Source organism: Ranitomeya variabilis, chromosome 3, assembly GCF_051348905.1.
Source record: "Ranitomeya variabilis isolate aRanVar5 chromosome 3, aRanVar5.hap1, whole genome shotgun sequence".
Taxonomy (NCBI): Eukaryota; Metazoa; Chordata; class Amphibia; order Anura; family Dendrobatidae; genus Ranitomeya; species Ranitomeya variabilis.
The window spans coordinates 787,030,507-787,055,170 of record NC_135234.1 but is presented as its reverse complement, the minus strand read 5'-3'; the positions used below and the strand labels follow the sequence as shown (position 1 = coordinate 787,055,170).

General features: G+C 45.4%; 1 protein-coding gene across 3 annotated transcripts in view; it reads left to right on the top strand.

The window, feature by feature from the left end:
* The window catches only part of LOC143817529 (aldehyde dehydrogenase family 3 member B1-like), a 333,041-nt gene that overhangs the window by 254,154 nt on the left and 54,223 nt on the right, over positions 1 to 24,664 (top strand). For all 3 annotated transcript variants that reach the window (XM_077299016.1, XM_077299017.1, XM_077299018.1), the window contains exon 9: positions 13,620 to 13,719. In XM_077299016.1, coding sequence (XP_077155131.1) covers positions 13,620 to 13,719 — 100 coding nt within the window. The remainder of the gene's footprint in view (positions 1 to 13,619; positions 13,720 to 24,664) is intronic.

Genomic DNA, 24,664 nt, shown 5'->3' with positions numbered 1-24,664 from the left:
CTGAAACGGAAGAGAAACATCTGGCTGACGCAACACCGGGGCAGAAGTAAATCGGCGTTTAAGCTCCTGAAAGGCAGAGACAGCCACAGAGGACCAATTCGTTACATCAGCGCCTTTCTTCGTCAAATCGGTCAGGGGTTTAACCACACTGGAGAAGTTAGCAATGAAACGGCGATAAAAATTAGCAAAGCCCAAACATTTCTGAAGGCTTTTCACGGATGTGGGCTGAATCCAATCATGAATGGCCTGAACCTTAACCGGATCCATCTCTATAGATGAGGGAGAAAAAAATGAAGCCCAAAAAAGAAACCTTCTGCACTCCAAAGAGACAATTAGACCCCTTCACAAACAAAGCATTATCACGAAGGATCTGAAATACCATCCTGACCTGTTTCACATGAGACTCCCAATCATCGGAAAAAATTAAGATATCATCCAAATATACAATCATGAATTTATCAAGATAATTCCGGAAGATATCATGCATGAAGGACTGAAAAACAGATGGAGCATTAGAGAGCCCGAATGGCATCACAAGGTATTCAAAATGGCCTTCGGGCGTATTAAACGCAGTTTTCCATTCGTCACCCTGCTTAATACGAACCAGATTATATGCCCCCCGAAGGTCAATTTTAGTAAACCAACTAGCCCCCTTAATCCTGGCAAACAAATCGGAAAGCAAAGGTAAAGGGTATTGAAACTTGACCGTGATCTTATTCAAGAGGCGATAATCAATACAGGGTCTCAAGGAGCCATCCTTCTTAGCAACAAAAAAAAATCCCGCTCCCAACGGTGAAGAAGATGGCCGAATATGCCCTTTCTCTAAAGACTCCTTAACATAACTCCGCATGGCGGTATGTTCAGGCACAGACAGGTTGAAAAGTCGGCCCTTAGGAAGCTTACAGCCTGGAACCAAGTCAATAGCACAATCACAGTCCCTATGCGGTGGAAGGGAACTGGACTTGGGCTCATCGAATACATCCTGAAAATCAGACAAAAACTCTGGAACTTCAGAAGAGGAGGAAGAGGAGATTGACATCACAGGAACGTCATTATGAACCCCCTGACAACCCCAACTAGTCACAGACATAGACTTCCAATCCAACACAGGATTATGTATCTGCAACCATGGAAAACCCAGCACAATAGCATCATGCAAATTATGCAACACCAGAAAACGACAATCTTCCTGATGGGCTGGCGCCATGCACATGGTCACCTGTGTCCAAAACTGGGGTTTATTTTTAGCCAAAGGTGTAGCATCAATGCCCCTTAAAGGAATAGGGTTCTGCAAAGACTGCAAGGGGAAACCACAACGCCTGTCAAATTCAAAGTCCATTAAGTTCAAAGCGGCGCCTGAATCCACAAACGCCATGACAGAAAATGACGACAATGAGCAGATCAAGGTCACAGATAACAGAAATTTAGGTTGTACAGTTCCGATGGTAACTGAACTAGCGATTCTCTTTGTACGTTTTGGGCAGACTGAAATGACATGAGAAGCATCACCACAATAAAAACACAACCTATTCTGATGTCTGAATCCTTGTCGTTCTGTTCTAGACAGAATCCTATCACACTGCATAGGCTCAGGCATCTGCTCTGAGGACAACGCCACAGCACGCACAGTTCTGCGCTCCCGCAAGCGCCGATCAATCTGAATGGCCAGAGACATAGAATCACTCAGACCAACAGGCGTGGGAAACCCCACCATAACATCTTTAACAGATTCAGAAAGACCCTTTCTGAAAATTGCAGCCAAAGCATCATCATTCCATTTAGTCAGCACAGACCATTTTCTAAATTTCTGACAATACAATTCTGCCGCTTCTTGACCCCGAGACAGGGCCAACAAGGTCTTCTCCGCTTGATCCACAGAATTTGGTTCATCATATAATAATCCTAGAGCCTGAAAAAAGGCATCTACATTAAGCAAGGCCGGATTCCCAGATTCCAGGGAAAATGCCCAATCCTGAGGGTCGCCTTGCAGCAGGGAGATGACAATTTTAACCTGCTGAATGGGATCACCAGAGGAACGAGGCTTCAGAGCAAAAAACAGTTTACAGTTGTTTTTAAAACTCAAAAATTTGGACCTGTCCCCAAAAGACAAATCAGGAGTAGGAATCCTAGGCTCTAAAAGCGGAGTCTGAACAATATAATCAGAAATACCCTGTACCCTAGCAGCAAGCTGGTCTACACGAGAAACTAATCCCTGAACATCCATGCTAGCACAAGACTCCTCAGTCACCCAGAGGAAAAGAGGGAAGAAAAGACAAAGCAGGCTACAGAAAAAAAAATGTCTCTTTCTTCCCTTCTTCTGAGATGCATTTAACTCATTGTTGGCCAGTTGTACTGTTATGATCCAGTGACCTTGGAGCCTCATGAGAGACTTTCTCAGGAGTAGGTGGTACCTGTACTGATCGCAAACCCTAAACTAACACCGCAACTAGAAGTAGCCGTGGGATGTACCTAACAAGTCCTAGACACCTCGACACAGCCGGAGGACTAAATACCCCTATAGATGGAAATGGGAATTCTATCTTGCCTCAGAGCAGAACCCCAAAGGATAGGCAGCCCCCCACAAATATTGACTGTGAGTATAAGAGGAAAGACACACGCAGGCAGAAAAACAGGATTTAGCAAAAGAGGCACTTCTAGCTAAATCGAAAAGGATAGGACAGAATTCTAAGCGGTCAGTATTAAAATCCCAAAAATATCCACAGCAGATAATACAAATATTCTACATCTAACTAAAGACATAGAAAGTATATCTGCATCTCCTGAGAATCCAGCATGACTGAAAAATCCAAACAAAGTCTAAGCTGGACAAAAACACAATGAATTGCACTGAATTGCAAAGCACACTGCATGTGTGCACAGAGACAAAAAAACAGACACTTATCTTAGCTGAATTGGCAGCAGGGCATGAGGAACCAGAGAGATGCAATCCCTCCAAGAACAATGGGCAACTGGCAAGGACTCAAGGATCCTGCAAACCTAAATACCTAGTAGAGCTGTAATCAGCAGAAACACCTGCCCTGGATTACAACCCCAAGACAACTGCACTACCACCAACAACCACCGGAGGGAGCCCAAGAGCAGAATTCACAACAGTCAATAGCCTTGTGTGTGTTTTTTCATCGCATTATAACAGTGGAGGGATAACTAGGATAAGCCCCCTGCACATGTGATAGCCGTCTGTTGGCCTAAAGTCACCCCGATCCGTGATGTAGGGGTGACAGTCACGGTGTGAATCATGACAAATTGGTGGCAGCAGTGTGGATTTGTGACAACATGTCTCCGAATTTCCAAATCGATAAAGTTTGTATTTTTTTCTGGAAAGGAGAAATGCTCAAAATAAAAAAAAAACAGTGCTTTCAGACCTCAAATAATGCAAAGAAACCAAGTTCATAATCATTTAGAAACAACAATACTAATGTTTTACCTCAGGAAGATTTCAGAAATCAATATTTTGTGGAATAACCATGATTTTTAATCCCAGCGTTCATGCGTCTTGGCAGCTTTCCACCAGTTCTTCACTCTGCTTCTGGCTCAAATATTTAAGCAGTTCTTCTTTGATGGCTTGTGACTATCCATCTTCCTCTTGATTACATTCCAAAGGTTTTCATTGGGGTTCAGGTCTGAAGATTGGGCTGCCCATGACAGGGTTTTGATGTGGTGGTCTCTTAATTTTTGAAAAGAAACTGGGTCCGCGCTACAGTGCTGCAAAAAGAACTAGGAATATGCACTAAATACTTCGCTTAGATAATGCACAGTAGAATAGACAGCAGAAGGATGAATGCTGTGCTGCCCAGCACCACACAGGACACCAAGTATGTACATGTACCAAGACCCACTGGTCAGGGCTGCGACCAAAAACCAGGATCAGAGGTGTGCCTGGAGAGTCAGTGAGAAAATACCGCACTAACCGTTATAATCCAGTACCCGGTAAATGATGATGGATGTAGGTCCAGTAGGAGGTGGTGTCCGTCGGGCTGAAGTGCGGGCAGATGGACGAACAAGCAGCGTGCTGTGCTGTTCGGAACAGCTGCGTAGAGCCAGGGACAACTCCGGCCGGTAGCGTCCCTGGATACGAGCGGGAACCAACCGAGGGAGGAGCTCGCTGGCGTGAAGCTCAGCGTGTGACGTCACTGAGCTTAGGGAAAGTACGGGGTGCCACAGGAATCAAACCGACGCGTTTCGAAGGAGCGGCGTCCTTCTTCACCCTGATGAAGAAGGACGCCGCTCCTTCGAAACGCGTCGGTTTGATTCCTGTGGCACCCCGTACTTTCCCTAAGCTCAGTGACGTCACACGCTGAGCTTCACGCCAGCGAGCTCCTCCCTCGGTTGGTTCCCGCTCGTATCCAGGGACGCTACCGGCCGGAGTTGTCCCTGGCTCTATGCAGCTTTTCCGAACAGCACAGCACGCTGCTTGTTCGTCCATCTGCCCGCACTTCAGCCCGACGGACACCACCTCCTACTGGACCTACATCCATCATCATTTACCGGGTACTGGATTATAACGGCTAGTGCGGTATTTTCTCACTGACTCTCCAGGCGCACCTCTGATCCTGGTTTTTGGTCGCAGCCCTGACCAGTGGGTCTTGGTACATGTACATACTTGGTGTCCTGTGTGGTGCTGGGCAGCACAGCATTCATCCTTCTGCTGTCTATTCTACTGTGCATTATCTAAGCGAAGTATTTAGTGCATATTCCTAGTTCTTTTTGCAGCACTGTAGCGCGGACCCAGTTTCTTTTCATATTGTAACTATTCCCTGACAGTTTAAGCCCCTTTTCTGTCTTGGTTCCTGCGGCTCAGTGACTCTGGGGAGGTAGCGCTGGTGTATTCTTTTGTATAGTCTCTTAATTTTTGCCAGAGCTGTATATAGATGTCAGTGGCACACACATATATGTATTTATATTACATAGATGGATGGATAGAAGAAAAGCCGGTAATTCAGCAGTCGTGGTAGTGTAAAATCACAGCAGGAGCCAACAGGATAGAAGAGATGGATTACATAGAGTAAATACATATAGAATAGGTAGATATATAGATGTCAATGACAAATACAATTAGTACAGTGTGTGTATAAATTACTGGACATGGATTTAATTAATAAAAGATTATTTTTCTGAAAAAAATGGCGTGGGCTCCCGCATAATTTTCGTAACTAGCAGAGGGAAAGCCGATGGCTGGGGGACGATATTTATAGCCTGGGAAGGGGGTATACCAATGGAGCTTCCCAGGCTGTTAATATCAGCTCAAAGCTGTACACTTAGCGTTCACTGGCTATTAAAATGTGGGACCCTACAAAATGAAGTAGGGTCCGCCTATAATTAATAACCAGCAAAGGCTATGCAGACAGCTGCGGCCTGATATTAATAGCCTAGGAAGGGGCCATGGATACTGCCCCCCAGGCTAAAATATCAGCTCTCAGCCACCCCAGAAAAGGTGCATCTCTAAGATGCGCCACTTCTGGCACTTAGCCTTGCTCTTCCCACTTGCCCTGTAGCGGTGGCAAGTGGGGTAATAGTTGGGGGATCGATGTCACCGTTAGGTGACATCAAGCCCCGAGGTTAGTGATGGAGAGGCGTCAATAAGACGCCCCCATTACTAACCCCATACTCACATTGTATAAAAACATAGACACCCAGAATAAAAGTCCTTTAATTGAAAGAATGACACAGACTCCTTTAATAATCTCAATTAAACCATACTTACAACCTCGCCTGAGGCTCCATTCCCAGCTGTGAGATCCCCGCTAGAACCGTGAGAAAGTCGCACGGTGCAGAGGCAATTTCACCGCAGTGAAATTCTCCTGGTGAACTCACCTCTGCATCGTGTGCCTTTCTCACGGTACTAGCGAGTATCTCACTGAGGTCACCACCATTCATCCCCGCTGGGAACGGAACCTCAGTGACGTCACCGCTAGTCACTGAGGCTGCGCTCGCAGCATCTCATTCACCAGTGGTTCTCAGCCTGGATGGTCGCATGTTGGACCGTCCAGGTTGAAAACTAATTATCCCCCAGACATGGATTACGGCATGGGACAAAACGACGGACAAGTATGGTATATTGTTGTTTTTTTTAATTTTTGGTTTATTACAGGAGAACGAGGGCTTCGGTGGAATTAGGCGAGGTCGTAAGTATGGTTTAATTAAGATTATTAAAGGAGTCTGTGTCATTCTTTCAATTAAAGGACTTTAGTCTGGCTGTGTCTTTAGTTACCATATAACTATAGGATTATTATTATTTATTATTATAGCACCATTTATTCCATGGCGATTTATATGTGAGGAGGGGTATACATAATAAAAACAAGTACAATAATCTTACAATAATACAAGTCACGACTGGTACAGTAGGAGAGAGGACCCTGCCCGCGAGGGCTCACAATCTACAAGGGATGGGTGAGGAAACAATATGCGAGGGTAGAGCTGGTCATGCAGCGATTTGGTTGATTGGTGGTTACTGCAGGTTGTAGGCTTGCCGGAAGAGGTGGGTCTTCAGGATCTTTCTGGAGCTTTCGATGGTAGGCGAGAGTTTGATATGTTGTGGTAGAGAGTTCCAGAGTAGGGGTGATGCGCGAGAGAAATCTGGTAGGTGATTGTGGGAAGAGGAGATAAGAGGGGAGTAGAGAAGGAGATCTTGTGAGGATCGGAGGTTGCGTGCAGGTAAGTACCGGAAGACGAGGTCACAGATGTATGGAGGAGACGGGTTGTGGATGGCTTTGTATGTCATGGTTAGGGTTTTGTACTGGAGTCTCTGGGTACTGGGGAGCCAGTGAAGGGATTGACAGAGGGGAGAGGCCGGGGAATAGCGGGGGGACAGGTGGATTAGTCTTGTAGGAGAGTTTAGAATAGATTGGAGGGGTGCGAGAGTGTTAGAGGGGAGGCCACAGAGCAGGAGGTTGCAGTAGTCAAGGTGGGAGATGATGAGGGCATGGACTAGGGTTTTTGCAGATTCTTGGTTTAGGAATGTACGGATCCGAGAAATATTTTGGAGTTGAAGGCGGCAGCAAGTGGAAAGGGTTTGGATATGCGGTTTGAAGGAGAGATCAGCGTCAAGGATTACCCGAGGCAGCGAGCTTGTGGGACTAGGTAAAGTGGGCAGCCGTTTACTGTAATGGATAGGTTCTTTGGGGGGTTGTGTGAGATGGGGGGGAAAGATGATGAATTCTGTTCTGTCCACGTTAAGTTTTAGAAATCTAGTGGAGAAGAAGGATGAAATAGCGGACAGACATTGAGGGATTCTGGTTAGTAGGGTGGTGATATCTGGTCCAGAGATGTAGATCTGTGTGTCGTCAGCATAGAGATGATACTGAAAGCCGTGAGATTCTAAGATTCTATGAGCTGTCCCAGGCTAAAGGTGTAAATGGAGAAGAGCAGTGGCCCAAGGACTGAACATTGCAAGACTCCGACAGATAGGGGGCGATAGGTGTCTTATAGACGTCTCTCCATTACTAACCTCGAGACTTGATGTCACTGGACAATACAAAGGTGACATTGACCACACAAATATGAACCCCCACTTGCCACCGCTACAGGGCAAGTGGGAAGAGCCGGGCAAAGCGCCAGAATTGGCGCATCTAATAGATGTGCCTTTTCTGGGCAGCTGTGGGCTGCTATTTTTAGGTTGGGGGCCTATATCTATGGCCCCTTACCAGCCTGAGGATACCAGCCCCCAGCTGTCTGCTTTAGTAAGGCTGGTTGTCAAAAATGGAGGGACCCCTCGCCATTTTTTTTAAAATTTATTTATTTAAATAATTAAAAAAACGGCGTGGGGACCCTTCTATTCTTAATAACCAGCCTTGATGAAGCTGACAGCTGAGGGTTGCAGCCCCCAGCTGTGAATTTTGCCTGTCTGGTTATCAAAAATACAAGGGAACCCATGCAGGTTTTTTTAAATTATTTATTTACAACACAGGAGCGGCTAATTAATACTTCTATCATCCGCTCCTGCCCTCACTGTTATTAGCGGCTGTAGGTGTCAGATGATGGGAGCTGTAGTCCCATCAGCTGACACTAGTGATCGGAGGTACATTTTTTACCTCCAGTCACAGCTGGGAACAACATGGGAACCGCGGCTCTCTGACTGGCGGGGATGTTCCATCACTGATTAAAAGTGGTGTTTGCCGTTCTATCATGCATATGACAGCATGTATTATCAGGCCCCCCATTCAAGTGAATGGGTTTCGGGTTCGCTCTACTGTTGTGATTTTTTTTTTATTATTATTATTTATGTACAGCGCAGGAGCTGCTGAATTCTCCCATCTGCTCCTGCTCTCACTGTTATTAGCAGCAGCAAGTGTCAGCTGATTGGGTATTGTAGTCCCATCAGCTGACACCAGTGACCAGAGGTAAACTTTTTACCTCTAATCACAGCTGCGGGTTCACGCTGCCTTCTGACAGCATGGGAACCGCGGTTCTCTGACCGGCAGGGATGATTTCACTGCCGACCAAAAGCGCTACGCCGTTCCGCCGATCAGAAGGGCTACACTGTTGTTTCCCACCGGCTTTAGTGCTGTGCATGTTCCGCTATATTTGGCAATTTAGTCAGCGATTAAATCGGCGAATATTGCAAATTCGTCAATTGTGAGCCGAACCGATTATTGAAATATTCGCTCATCTCTACTCACTACATGGATAGAATTCACACCTCCACCAGACGGACTCCGGATCAGTAAGGGAATATTTCCCCCACCTCTCCATTTGTAGCAAAATTCCTAATTTGATTTCCTTGGTGTCTCTTTAGGAGGCATCACCCTCCATCTCATGAGCAAAACGTCCTGCTGTAATGTCCTTTAAATGTTGTGCCTTTCTTATTAATTCATCTGTAATCTGCCTGAAGAAGGAGCCACTGTGCTCTGAAAGCTGCAAACATCTATTACTTTCTGGTTAGCCAATAAAGGTGTCGCTCCGAGAATACTTCTGTCCTCGTTGGGCAGAAAAGTATTCAGATCGAGTACCTAAGGATCTAATTCATCTGGACTAGGAGATGTAAATTCATGTAAATTAGCTCAGTGTTCTCTCACCATCTCTCTGTTTATGGGTAGAGTGGATTCTCTTATTCCTTCGATGGCACCGTGAAGATCAGTTGATGTTACATTTGCTTTCTTAGAGAACACAGATGTAAAATAGGAATGTAAAAGTTCAGCTTCTCAACATCATTTCTGACCATTTCACCCTTTTCATCATGTAAAATTCCTATAGAATCTTTGACTTTTCTTTTGCTTTTGACAACCCCCCAAAATCCTTTTTTGCTGCTTTTGGTCTCCCTTGCAAACCTCACTTCATTACTGGCTTTAGCGCTTCTAACCCTTGCCCTCCATTCCCTGCAGGTATCATTATATTCGTCTTTAGATATGTCCATCTCTTTCCAGTTTATATACATTTATTTTTTTCCTCTTTAACAAGTTATTAAGTTCTGTGTTCATCCATCCTGGTCTCTTTAAATGCTTCCAATTCTTCCTTTTTGGGGTTGTTACCAATTGTGCGGTGAGAATTTCATTTAGCAAAATCTCCCATCCTTCTTAGACATTTCTGTCCTTTAGAACATCCGGTCATTGGACCTCTCCCACCCTCTTTCTGAGTCCATCAAAATCTGCCTTATGAAGTCCAACCTTAAAGTCTGAGTCCTCGCTGGTATTCTCCTTTTGTAATCCAAAATTTGAGGATAGCATGATCGCTGCCCCCTAAATTCCCAGCCACCTTTACTTCCTTAACCGTTTCCTCCCTGTTGCTAAGAATTAGGTCCAAGATTGCAGATCCTCTTGTTCTCACGTCTACTTTTTGAAAAATAAAGTTTTCAGCAAGAGAAGAGATGAATTTTCTGGACCAATTACTTTTGCCTGAGAGATTCCCATCAAATATCTGGATAGTTAAAATCTCCCATGATCACTATGTCATAGTTTTTTAAGAACAGAGAGATCTGATGTAAAAGAGTTCATCCTCAGTCTGAAATGGGGGCCTTTAGTAAACACCTACAATAGTATCCTTTCTGTTCTTCTCTCCTTGTTTACCCAAACAGTTTCTACAGAGCTACCAGTCTCTGATTCTTGGATCTGTGTGCAGATATACGCTTTCCTAACATACAATGCAAAACCGCCTCCCTTCTTGTTAATTCTGTTTCTAATAAATAAGTTGTAGCCTTCAAGGTTTGTATTCCAATCATGTGTATATTATCCCACCAAGTTTCCGTGATACCTATGACATCATATCTCTCTTTTTTAGTTAGCAGCTCCAAATTGCCATGTTTGTTTCCCATGCTTTTTGCATTTGCAGAGACACAATTTAATTTGTAGCCATACAGACCCAGCTCTGGGCAAGCACAAATTTGTCTATGATAGACATACAGGCCAGATTGTTGTCAGATGCAGTTTATCATTATTATTATTATTTATTGTTATAGCGCCATTTATTCCATAGCGCTTTACATGTGAGGAGGGGTATACATAATAAAAACAAGTACAATAATCTTAAACAATACAAGTCATAACTGGTACAGGAGGAGAGAGGACCCTGCCCACGAGGGCTCACAATCTACAAGGGATGGGTGAGAATACAGTAGGCGAGGGTAGAGCTGGTCATGCAGCGGTTTGGTCGATCGGTGGTTACTGCAGGTTGTAGGCTTGTCTGAAGAGGTGGGTCTTCAGGCTCTTTTTGAAGGTTTCGATGGTAGGCGAGAGTCTGATGTGTTGTGGTAGTGGGTTCCAGAGTAGGGGTGATACGCACGAGAAATCTTGTATACGATTGTGGGAAGAGGAGATAAGAGGGGAGTAGAGAAGGAGATCTTGTGAGGATCGGAGGTTGCGTGTAGGTAAGTACCGGGAGACGAGGTCACAGATGTATGGAGGAGACAGGTTGTGGATGGCTTTGTACGTCATGGTTAGGGTTTTGTACTGGAGTCTCTGGGCAATGGGGAGCCAGTGCAGGGATTGACAGAGGGGAGAGGCCGGGGAATAGCGGGGGGACAGGTGGATTAGTCTGACAGCAGAGTTTAGAATAGATTGGAGGGGTGCGAGAGTGTTTGAGGGGAGGCCACAGAGCAGGAGGTTGCAGTAGTCAAGGCGAGAGAAGACGAGGGCATGGACTAGGGTTTTTGCAGATTCTTTGTTGAGGAATGTATGGATTCGTGAAATATTTTTGAGTTGAAGTCGGCAGGAAGTGGAAAGGGCTTGGATATGTGGTTTGAAGGAGAGATCAGTGTCAAGGATTACCCCGAGGCAGTGAGCTTGTGGGACTGGGGAGAGTGGGCAGCCATTTACTGTAATGGATAGGTTCGTTGGGGAAGTCGCGTGAGATAGGGGAAAGATGATGAATTCTGTTTTGTCCATGTTAAGTTTCAGAAATCTAGCGGAGAAGAAGGATGAAATAGTGGACAGACATTGAGGGATTCTGGTTAGTAGGGAGGTGATATCTGGTCCGGAGATGTAGATCTGTGTGTCATCAGCATAGAGGTGATACTGAAAGCCATGAGATTCTATGAGCTGTCCCAGGCCAAAGGTGTAAATGGAGAAGAGCAGGGACCCTGGGACTGAACCTTGTGGGACTCCGACAGATAGGGGGCGAGGTGAGGAGCTGGTGTGTGAGTGGGAGACGCTGAATGTCCGGTCTGTTAGGTATGATGAGATCCAGGATAGGGCCAAGTCTGTGATGCCAAGGGATGAGAGGGTCTGTAATAATAGGGAATGGTCCACTGTCTCAAAGGCAGCCGACAGGTAGAGGAGGAGGAGGACAGAGTAGTGTCACTTGCTCTTGGCGGTTAAGAGGTCATTGGTGACCTTAGTTAGGGCAGTTTCAGTGGAATGGTGCGACCGAAAGCCAGATTGTAAGTGGTCAAAGAAGAAGCAAGAAGAGAGATGGGAGGACAGTTCAAGGTAGACGTGTTGTTCCAGTAGTTTTGAGGCATAGAGAAGTGATATAGGGCGATAGCTAGATACAGAGGATGGGTCAAGAGAGGGCTTTTTGAGGATAGGTGTGATGGAGGCATGTTTAAAGCTTGAGGGGAAAACACCAGTTGTTAGTGATAGGTTGAAGAGAAGGGTTAGGTTGGGATGAAGACTGTGGTGAGGTTTGGGATGAAGTGGGATGGGAGCGGGTCAAGTGCACAGGTGGTGAGATGTGATCTTGAGAGTAGAGTGGAGAGTTGATCTTCTGTAATGGTGGAGAAGTTGGTTTTGGAGGTGGAGGACTGGGAAGTCGGGAGGAAGGGCTCTGGGGGTTGTTGACCAAAACTGTCTCTGATGTTATCAATCTTCTGCTTGAAAAATGAGGCAAAGTCTTCAGCTGAGATATGTAGGGAGGGAGGAGGTGCTGGGGGACGGAGGAGAGAATTGAAGGTGTTGAATAACTGTTTAGGGTTGTGAGACAGGGAGGATATGAGAGATGAGAATTAGGTTTGTTTAGCTGTGGCGAGTGTGGTCTTGAAAGTAGTGAGGGACTGTTTCAATGCAATGAAGTGCTCGTTGGAGTGGGGTTTTTTCCATCTGCGCTCAGCAGCCCTGGAAGCTCGCCTCAGTTCTTTGGTCAGGCTGGTGTGCCAGGGCTGTCTTTTGATTTTGCGAGCTTTGGTATGTGTAAGTGGGGCAGCAGATTCCAAAGCTACAGCTATTGTGGTGTTATATACAGCGGCAGCGTCATCCGCATTGTGTAAGGAACTTATATCTGTGAGAGGGAGGAGGGATCCAGAGAATGAATGTAGGTCAAGATGTTTAAGATTTCTGCGAGGGTGTGAAAATTTGTGGGGTGGGGATTGTAGACATGGAGTGGAGAGGGAAGAGAATGTGAGAAGGTTGTGGTCAGAGAGAGGAAGAAGTGAGTTAGAGAGGTTAGATAGGGAGCAGAGGCGGGTGAAGATGAGGTCCAGTGTGTGACCATCTTTGTGGGTGGCTGTAGAAGACCATTGAGTGAGGCTGAAGGAGGAAGTGAGAGATAGAAGTTTAGTGGCAGCTGAGAGGAAAGTGTCAATGGGGATGTTGAAGTTGCCCATGATGATAGTGGGGATGTCCGCGGAATGGAAATGAAGTAGCCAGGTGGTGAAGTGGACAAGGAAGGTGGTGGCTGGCCCTGGGGGGCGTAAATGACAGCCAGTTGGAGGTTGGAGGGGAAGTAGATGCGCACAGAGTGCACCTCAAAGGAGGGGAGGGTAACAGGGTGGCAGTGGGATGGGGGTGAAGGAGCAGTTATCTGACAGGAGAAAACCAACTCCTCCGCCATGCTTGCTGCTGGGGCGGGGTGTGTGAGAAAGGTGGAAGTCACCGTAAGAGAGTGCAGCAGGGGAGGCTGTGTCAGAAGGGGTTAGCCAGGTTTCAGTGATGGCGAGGAAGGAAAGTTTGGTAGTAACAAAATCATATGAAAGTCATATGACACAGGCTCTGGGTAGGCAGACTAAGATCCTCATGATAGCTGGACAGGTTTTAGGCACATTGAGTTTATCATTTTGTCCAGGATCAGTGCAAGCAGTGTTAGATCCCTGCTTGACCTGAGTCGTTGTTTGGGTGTAAGTCCCAGGTGGAGGATACCTGTATTCGCTACCTCGTCATCGTACATATCTGACCAGAGTACAGAGACTCCAAGACGTGGACACTGCTGGTAATTGTCTGCACTTTACTTGACAGATCGTTCACCAGTTTCTGGGCAGGACGAGCAGCGGTGGCTTCTGTGCTAATGATGGCATCATGCACAACTCCATTCCGAGTCTGCCATTTGGAGGGGTTGGTAAGTGCCTTGTTTTCTACTTCTCTACTTCTTGTGCAGGCTGCACAGATTGCTGAAGGTCCTTCTTGCACAGAACAGAGGACGCTGCTTGAGTTTCTAACTGTACACACATTGCTTAGATCTACAATTCCACCATTAATTACAGTATATACCGAACCCGAACAATGATAATAATGTTTATTTTTATATAGCGCTAACATATTCCGCAGCGCTTTACAGTTTGCACACATTATCATCGCTGTCCCCGATGGGGCTCACAATCTAAATTCCCTATTAGTATGTCTTTGGAGTGTGGGAGGAAACCGGAGAACCTGGAGAGAACATACAAACTCTTTGCAGATGTCTGTGGTGGGGTTTGAACCCAGGACTCCAGCGCTGCAGGGCTGCGGTGCTAACCACTGAGCCACCGTGCTGCCCTAATGCAAATAATATAGATCAAAGTAATGTGAGCGGTTGACTCACTCAGCTGCTTTAAGAGGAACACCCTGGAAAGCTTCTAGGGTAAATCAGGGTTTAATAAAATAAACATGGCCTTTCTGGCATAACGGTAAAACAAAAGATATAAGTATAGCAAAGCCCTTATCTCTGTGGGATTCCTCCGCTCAGACCACCATGTGTCTTCAGCTCCACCTGGAGCCATGTCTGGAGTCTTTCCTCTCCAAACACACAACACTGAAAAAAAACAGTGGCTGCAGATTTTTCTTTAATCAGATACATTTTTAGTAAACATAACAGAGTTTACAACAACTCATGTGTCAATGCTTATTTTGTGTTTTACAAAAGAATAGACCCCCCCCCCGGAGACCACATCAGGAGCAAGCAATAATTTGTCCATATTTAACCAATTTTCATGTTGTACAATCCAGTATTATACACTAATAACACATGAATTATTCCCATCCAACCATGGCTGCCATAATGGAAAAATCCCAGCCTATTTCTCTTGTGTAGATACTTTTCTCACACTGGATTATATGGTTTGTTTGAATAATAAAATCCCGTCTCGATGGAGGCTCCTCTCTAATCCAGTATCTTGCAATCCGTTTCCTCGCAATAAACAATAGTCTTGCAATTTTAGTCACGTTATCAGCTAATATTTCCTCCACATACCCTAATATATATATCAGTGGGTCTCTAGGAACACCGCACCCATATATCACTTCAATTCGGTTCAACACTACAATCCAGGAGGAGGACAATCTGGGACAATGCCAAAGCATCTGCGATATACCCACCTGTGATTGTGAACATCTAGCATTCAGAAGTGGATCTCAACCCAGCTTTAGGCCGGTTTCACACGTCAGTGGCTCCGGTACGTGAGGTGACAGTTTCCTCACGTACCGGAGACACTGACACACGTAGACCCATTAAAATCAATGCATCTGTGCAGATGTCATTGATTTTTTGCGGACCGTGTCTCCGTGTGCCAAACACGGAGACATGTCAGTGTTCGTGGGAGCGCACGTATTACACGGACCCATTAAAGTCAATGGGTCCGTGTAAAACACGGACCACACACGGACCTTCTCCGTTTGCAGTCCGTGTGGCGTGCAGGAGACAGCGCTACAGTAAGCGCTGTCCCCCCCACTGGTGCTGAATCCGTGATTCATATGTTCCCTGCAGCAGCGTTTGCTGCAGAGAAAATATGAATAATAGTGTTTAAAATAAAGATCTATGTGTCCGCCGCCCTCCCACCCCCTGTGCGCCCCCCCCCCCCCGCTGTTCTGAAAATACTCACCCGCCTCCCTCGCAGTGTTCTGTGCTGGCCGCCCCTTCTACTGTATGCGGTCACCGTGGGGCCGCCGATTAGAGTCATGAATATGTGGCTCCACCTCCCATAGGGGGGAGCCGCCTATTCATGACTGTAAATGAGCGGCCCCACGTGACCGCATACAGGAGAAGATGGGGCCAACCAGGAAGCAGCGACAGCCACCGAGGGAGCGGGTGAGTATTTTCAGAACAGCGGGGGGGGGCGCACAGGGGGTGGGGGGGCGTCGGACACATAGATCTTTATTTTAAAGAATATTATTCATATTTTCTCTGCAGCAAACGCTGCTGCAGGGAACATATGAATTGCGGATTCAGCACCAGATGCTGGTAGTACGTGTGGTACCCAGCACGGTGCGTGTGGTACCCAGTGGGCACACGGGCGGCACACGTGTGCCGCACTGATGTTCACCAGAAACGCAGGGGCCCACGGACACGGATAATTCCGGTACCGATTGTTTCCGGTACCGGAATTATCTGGATGTGTGGGACAGCCCTTAGGGTAAGTTCACACAGGGCGTTTTTGCTGCGTTTTTTTTCTGCAGCAAAACCTGATCATCTTGGCAAGAAGGAAGCTGCGCCATAAATGCAGGCTTAGGTGCGTTTTTGGTGCGTTTTTGTTGCATTTTTTTCATGCATTTTTTTCTTTGTGCATGCCAATAAAGTTGAGTGCACACAAAGAAAAATAAAAAAACTTACTGTAGACAGATTGATAGAATAGATAGAATGAATAGATAGAATAGATACATTACCTACGGTATCCTCTTCCCCGGCACTTTCCCACGGTGCAGAGGTTACCTCCGGTCAGGCTGTGAGCGGGCGCAGGCTCACGTCACCGCTCGTTACTGAGCCTGCGCCCGCTCCGTCTCCTTCATTCCCCAGTAGCTTACAGCCGGGCCGGTCGCATTAGCAGCTTTGTCTCCCCCAGATTCTCCGTGGGACCCTCGTTATATTGGTCTGCGATGGATCAGGGAGTATACTGTACTTTTCCTTTTTTATTTCATTTTTATTACAGAAGATCGAGGGCTTCGCTTTGGAATGGCAGAAAAATAAAATGGTAAAACTGTATTGTTTTATTTCATTAAAAGACTTTTTTCTGCATGTGTGTGTTTATTTAACCCTTCAATTACTATAGGATTAGTAATGGATAGGTGTCTTATTGACGCCTCTCCATTACTAAGCCGGCTAAATGTCACCTTACAATAGCAAGGTGATATTAACCCCTCATTACCCCGCTTGCCACCTTTCCAGGACAAGTGGGAATAGTGAGGGAAAGCACCAGAATTGGCGCATCTAATAGATGCGCCTTTCCTGGGCAGCTGTGGGCTGCTAGTTTTAGGCTGGGGGCCTATATCAATGGCAATACCAAAAGTAAGTCTTTACCAATCACAAAATTAGTGTATAGCAGCAAGGTAAGTGTGCAGGTTTCCAAAATTAATAAAATTTAACCTTTAATATATTCCACAAAAAAAACGTTGGGTATAAATATCCAATCGGTCTATGAAACAACAAATACCAAAAACAACACACCGAAAATAAATCAAAACCGTTTTAAAAATTCAACATAACACCTCTCCTATCAATTAAGGTGGATATCTGTCACAATAACTTCAAAATTGTGCTCTATCTTGAACAAAAGGCCAGCAGGCCAAACAACACTTTGTAGCTCAAAGGCCACAAAAATACTTCTATTTCTATTTCATAAGAATATTAATAACAGAACGATCTCACCCAGCGTTACTGTTCTTTCATTTCTTTTACAAAGTATCCATAGGGTTCCAAAGACGTCCGTGAATTCCAGGGGAGGCTTTCTTTTAAACATCCATACAATACCCCGATCTTTAGGACAAATGGAGGACCCTAATTATAACATCCCCGAAAGAGGGGCTCCCAACGCGTTTCCCTCGGCTCTGTTCATCAGGGGAGACTAGCCTTTCAAAGTATTGTGGGGGATCAAGGCGCGGTATCCATAACTCCTCCACTATGAGTGAGCGGACCTTACCGCGTGTGTTTGTGCTGCTTTCAAATAGGACGCCGGATTGAAGAGCGTGTCGTCACATCCGGTGCGCCGACTTGTGGAGCGCATTGGTGACACGCACACGTCACTACCACCGCGTCCCAAGAGAAGGGGACGCCACAGCAGAGCGCTGTTCTCAGAAGCGGAACGTCACATCCGGTGCGCCCTCTATGGAGCGCACTGGTGACCCGCACACGTCACTGCCACCGCGCCCCAAACTGGGACGTCACAGTGAGGCGCTGTTCCTACTCCCTGTTACCAAGTGGTCATGTGATCATTATTATTCTGCTGTCACCAGCCGGTCCGTGACAGATGCATGTAGTCTATAGTTAGGCGCATGTCAGAAAGCCGGTGTGTTTGTAAAGTGTTATAATGTGGCCTTTGCAGCCCAACTTAAAATAATTACTTAGAAATTTGTAAGGAAGTATAATCAATCTTCACTCGTATTTAACCCCAGGGTGGCAGAATCCTTTCATCAACCATTTATTTAACCCATAAGGGGGGGGAAACAAGAAATATATATATAAAGTCCTACTACTTATAATCATAAAGGAGGACATTAAAAGGGGGGCATTGGTGATCTCATGGCCTCAAGCAGAAAAACCAACAAGATGGTGCCACGACTTTTCAAGCCGCTATTGGGTAGAAAATTCAAAATAATATGTGTACAAATACGTATGAAGATATAATACAGAGGATTGGACATTGGAGAGAAGACAATATTTTCCTCCCACCAGCCCAGGATCAAATTCGCGTACGATGGCGCACAGGAATAGCCCATCGCGGTGCCCCTGAGCTGGTGGTATAGGGTCCCATTAAACATAAAGATGTTCTTTGTCAGACAGAATTCCAACAGTCTAAGCACAAAAGCATTATGTTCAAGACACTGTTGACCTCTACCCCTAAGGAAGTATTCGGCTGCTCTCAACCCATCCACATGGTTAATGGATGAATACAACGCCTCCACATCGATGCTACACAAACTTGTGTCGGGTTCGAAAGTAAGGCCATCTAACTTCCTTAAAAGGTCAGTAGAGTCCCTCGTGTAGGAATTTAAAGATGTCACAAAAGGTTTTAAAATTTCATCTAAATAAATTCCAACATGGTGACAAATACTATCAATTCCTGATACTATAGGCCTCCCTTTCAACGGTGACACCCCCTTATGAACTTTTGGGAGGCAATAGAAGGTTGCCGTAACAGGATGTATAGTATTGAGGAAGTCATACTCGTTTTTGTCTTGTCTTTTTTTTTTTTCTCGCGCTTAGATAGTATTTGTCAGAAGAGGGACATCTAGGGCCCCTAGGGGTAGTTGTCGTTGAGTGGGGGCGCCATTCTCGTTTCTATCCTAGGGTGCCAACCCCCGCTGTGTAGGTAGGGTTTGTGTTGTGTATCCGCTTTTTGGGCTCCCCTGGTGGTTGCTGGTGGTATTGGTGACTTGTTTGCACTTTGCTGCTTCTGTTCACCTGCTTCCATCAGCGTTTGGGAGTTTCCTATTTAGCCTTGCTCTCCAGTCATTTCCTTGCCGGTCATCATTGTAACCAGAGCCTTTGGTTGCATGTTCCTGCTACTAGTCTGCTGATCAGCTAAGTGGACTTTGTCCTTTTGTTTTGTATCTTTTGTCCAGTTTGCAGTTTTTGTAATTCTCTGTAGCTGGAAGCTCTTGCGGGCTGAAATTGCCACTCCTGTGTCATGAGTTGACACAGGAGTCTTAAAGTAATTTCAGGATGGTTTTTGAAAGGGTTTTCAGTTGACCGTGAAGTCCTCTTTTGTATCTTTCTGCTATCTAGTAAGTGGACCTCTCTTTGCTAAATCTACTTTCATACTGTGTATGTCTTTTCCTCTTAATTCACCGTCATTAATGTGTTCCATCGGTCGCTGTTGCGGAGCTATGAGGTACCGGTGGTTCCTTCTACTGAACCTCCTGCTCCTGTGCTGGTGGAGGGTGAATTGGAGTACGTGGTAGAAAAGATCTTGGACTCCCGTATTTCCAGACGGAGACTTCAATATCTGGTTAAATGGAAAGGCTATGGTCAGGAAGATAATTCTTGGGTAAATGCCTCTGATGTTCATGCCTCGGATTTGGTTCGTGCCTTTCATAGGGCTCATCCAGATCGCCCTGGCGGTTCTTGTGAGGGTTCGGTGCCCCCTCCTTAAGGGGAGGGTACTGTTGTGTATCCGCTTTTTGGGCTCCCCTGGTGGTTGCTGGTGGTATTGTTGACTTGTTTGCACTTTGCTGCTTCTGTTCACCTGCTTCCATCAGTGTTTGGGAGTTTCCTATTTAGCCTTGCTCTCCAGTCATTTCCTTGCCGGTCATCATTGTAACCAGAGCCTTCGGTTGCATGTTCCTGCTACTAGTCTGCTGATCAGCTAAGTGGACTTTGTCCTTTTGTTTTGTATCTTTTGTCCAGTTTGCAGTTTTTGTAATTCTCTGTAGCTGGAAGCTCTTGCGGGCTGAAATTGCCACTCCTGTGTCATGAGTTGACACAGGAGTCTTAAAGTAATTTCAGGATGGTTTTTGAAAGGGTTTTCAGTTGACCGTGAAGTCCTCTTTTGTATCTTTCTGCTATCTAGTAAGTGGACCTCTCTTTGCTAAATCTACTTTCATACTGTGTATGTCTTTTCCTCTTAATTCACCGTTATTACATGTGGGGGGCTGCTATCATCTTTTGGGGTATTTCCCTAGAGGTAAGCCAGGTCTGTTTCTTCCTCTACCAGGCGTTGTTAGTCCTCCGGCTGGCGCGTGGCATATAGGAAGCCGTAGGTATGCTCCCTGGCTACTGTTAGTTGTGTGGTAGATTTAGCTCACGGTCAACTCGAGTTTCCATCACCCGAGAGCTCGTTCGTTATTTATATGTTTCTTACGTTCCCTTGCCATTGGGAACCATGACAGGTTTGGATGAAATTTGTTCTAGGTACAGTGAGGAAATCGGATAGTTTGTCCTCTTCCATGTCCCCATCTTCTCTCCAACGTCCAATCCTCTGTATTATATCTTCATACGTATTTGTACACATATTATTTTGAATTTTCTACCCAATAGCGGCTTGAAAAGTCGTGGCACCATCTTGTTGGCTTTTCTGCTTGAGGCCATGAGATCACCAATGCCCCCCTTTTAATGTCCTCCTTTATGATTATAAGTAGTAAGACTTTATATATATATATTTCTTGTTTCCCCCCCCCCCTTATGGGTTAAATAAATGGTTGATGAAAGGATTCTGCCACCCTGGGGTTAAATACGAGTGAAGATTGATTATACTTCCTTACAAATTTCTAAGTAATTATTTTAAGTTGGGCTGCAAAGGCCACGTTATAACACTTTACAAACACACCGGCTTTCTGACATGCGCCTAACTATAGACTACATGCATCTGTCACGGACCGGCTGGTGACAGCAGAATAATAATGATCACATGACCACTTGGTAACAGGGAGTAGGAACAGCGCCTCACTGTGACGTCCCAGTTTGGGGCGCGGTGGCAGTGACGTGTGCGGGTCACCAGTGCGCTCCATAGAGGGCGCACCGGATGTGACGTTCCGCTTCTGAGAACAGCGCTCTGCTGTGGCGTTCCCTTCTCTTGGGACGCGGTGGTAGTGACGTGTGCGTGTCACCAATGCGCTCCACAAGTCGGCGCACCGGATGTGACGACACGCTCTTCAATCCGGCGTCCTATTTGAAAGCAGCACAAACACACGCGGTAAGGTCCGCTCACTCATAGTGGAGGAGTTATGGATACCGCGCCTTGATCCCCCACAATACTTTGAAAGGCTAGTCTCCCCTGATGAACAGAGCCGAGGGAAACGCGTTGGGAGCCACTCTTTCGGGGATGTTATAATTAGGGTCCTCCATTTGTCCTAAAGATCGGGGTATTGTATGGATGTTTAAAAGAAAGCCTCCCCCGGAATTCACGGACGTCTTTGGAACCCTATGGATACTTTGTAAAAGAAATGAAAGAACAGTAATGCTGGGTGAGATCGTTCTGTTATTAATATTCTTATGAAATAGAGGTATTTTTGTGGCCTTTGAGCTACAAAGTGTTGTTTGGCCTGCTGGCCTTTTGTTCCAGATAGAGCACAATTTTGAAGTTATTGTGACAGATATCCACCTTAATTGATAGGAGAGGTGTTATGTTGAATTTTTAAAACGGTTTTGATTTATTTTCGGTGTGTTGTTTTTGGTATTTGTTGTTTCATAGACCGATTGGATATTTATACCCAACGTTTTTTTTAGTGGAATATATTAAAGGTTAAATTTTATTAATTTTGGAAACCTGCACACTTACCTTGCTGCTATACACCTATATCAATGGCCCCTTACCAGACTGAGAATACCAGCCCCCAGCTGTCTGCTTTAGCAAGGCTGGTTGTCAAAAATGGGGAGGACCCCATGCCAGTTTTTTTGTTATTTATTTAAATCATTTTCTTAAAAAGTCCCCAACTGTGAGTTTTGTATGGCTGGTTATCAAAATTAGGGGGGAACCCACGCTGTTTTTTTTTTTGTTTTTTAATTATTTATTTATGGCACAGGAACGGCAGATGAAAACTCCCATCCGCTGCTCCTGCTATCACTGTAATTAGCGGCTGTAGGTGTCAGATGATGGGAGCAGTAGGCCCATCAGCTGACACCAGTGATTGGAGGTGACGTTTACACCTCCGATCACAGCTGAGCACTCCCCGCTGTCTTCTGACAGTATGGGAAGCGCAGCTCTGACAGGCGAGGACCTATCTAAGGGTATGTGTGCACGTTCAGGAAACGCTGCGTTTTTGACGCAGCGCTGAGCCGCAGCGTCAAAAACGCAGCGTCCAGATGTTACAGCATAGTGGAGGGGATTTCATGAAATCCCGTCTCCACTGTGCAGTAAAAAATGCATGCGGCATTCCCGCAAAAACGCACATGCGGTGCGTTTTTTCAGAACGCAGCATGTTGCTACAATGAGCAAAACACGCAGGAACACCGCAGGTGACCTGCCAGTGACCTCAGGTGCATTTTTGGTCAGGATTTTACTTGCATAAAATCCTGACCAAAGCCTGAAGCAAACCTGAACGTGGACACATACCCTCACTGTCCCACTAGTTAACCTCTTCAGTGAACACCATAAAAAAAAAAGAGGCAAAAAACAATGCTTGATCATCATACCGCCGAACAAAAAGTGGAATAACACGTGATCAAAAAGACGGATATAAATAAACATGGTACCACTGAAAACGTCATCTTGTCCCGCAAAAAAAAGTCGCCAAAAAGTGTCATCAGCGAAAAAATAAAAAAGTTATAGCTCTCAGAATAAAGCGATGCAAAAACAATTATTTTTTATATAAAATAGTTTTTATTGTATAAAAGCGTCAAAACATAAAAAAATATAAATGAGGTATCGCTGTAATCGTACTGACCCGAAGAATAAAACTGCTTTATCAATTTTACCAAACGCAGAACGGTATAAACTCCCCCTTCCCCAAAAGAAATTCATGAATTGCTGATTTTTGGTCATTCTGCCTCTCAAAAATTAGAATAAAAAGCGATCTAAAAATGTCATGTGCCCGAAAATGATACCAATAAAAAGGTCAACTCGTCCCGCAAAAAACAAGACCTCACATGACTCTGTGGACCAAAATATGGAAAAATTATAGCTCTCAAAATGTGGTGATGCAAAAACTATTTTTTGCAATAAAAAGCGTCTTTTAGTGTGTGACAGCTGCCAAACATAAAACCCCAATATAAATAGTAACTCAAACCCCCCTTTATCACCCCCTTAGTTAGGTAAAATTAATAAAAATTAAAAAAATGTATTTATTTCCATTTTCCCACTAGGGTTGGGGCTAAAGTTAGGGTTGGGGTTGGGGCTAAAGTTAGGGTTAGGGCTAGAGTTGGGGTTAGGGTTTGGAGTAGGTTTGGAATTAGGGTTGGGATTAGGGTTAGGAGTGTGTTAGGGTTATGGTTAGGGTTGGAATTAGGGTTAGGGATGTGTTGAGGTTAGGGGTGTGGTTGGGGTTAGGGGTGTGGTTGGGATTAGGGCTAGGGGTGTGTTCGGGTTAGGGGTGTGGTTAGAGTTATGGTCAGGGTTGGGATTAGGGTTGTGTTGGGGATAGGGGTGTGGTGGGGTTAGGGGTGTGGTTAGGGGTGTGTTGGGGTTAGGGTTGGAGTTAGAAAAGGGGGTTTCCACTGTTAGGGATAAGGTACATCAGGGGTTCTCCAAACGCGACATGGCGTCCGATCCCAATTCAAGCCAATTCTGCGCTTAAAATTTAAAACGGTGCTCCTTCCATTCCGAGCTTTGCTGTGCGCCCAAACAGTGGTTTACCCCCACATATGGGGTATCAGCGTACTCAGGACAAATTGGACAACAACTTTTGGGGTCCAATTTCTCCTGTTACCCTTGGGAAAATACAAAACTGGTGGCTAAAACAATCATTTTTGTGGAAAAGAAAAAGGCTTTTTTATTTTCACGGCTCTGCGTTATAAACTTTAGTGAAACACTTGGGGATTCAAAGTTCTCACAACACATCTAGATAAGTTATTTGGGGGGTCTAGTTTCAGATATGGGGTCACTTATGGGGGTTTATACTGTTTAGGTACATCAAGGGCTCTGCAAATGCAACGTGATGCCCACAGACCATTCCATCAAAGTCTGCATTATAAAACGGCGCTCCTTCCCTTCCGAGCTCTGTCATGCGCATACATATCGGGTATCAGCATACTCAGGACAAATTGCACAACAAATTTTGGGGTCTAATTTCTCCCGATACCCTTGGGAAAATTAAAAATTGTGGGCTAAAAGATAATTTTTGTGAAAAAAAAAATGAATTTTTAATTTCCACGGCTCTACATTTTAAACTTTAGTGAAACAACTGGGGGTTCAAAGTGCACACCACACATCTAGATAAGTTCCTTAGGTGGTCCAGTTTCCAAAATGGTGTCACTTGTGGGGGGTTTCCATTGTTTAGTCACATCAGAGTCTGTCTAAACGCGACATGGCATCCGATCTCAATTCCAGCCAATTCTGCGTTGAAAAAGTCAAACGGCGCGCCTTCCCTTCCGAGCTCTGCCTTGCGCCCAAACGGTGGTTCCCCCCACATATGGGGTATCAGCTTACTCAGGATAAATTGCACAACAACTTTTTTACTCCAATTTCTCCTATTACTCTTGGGAAAATAAAAAATTGAGGGCG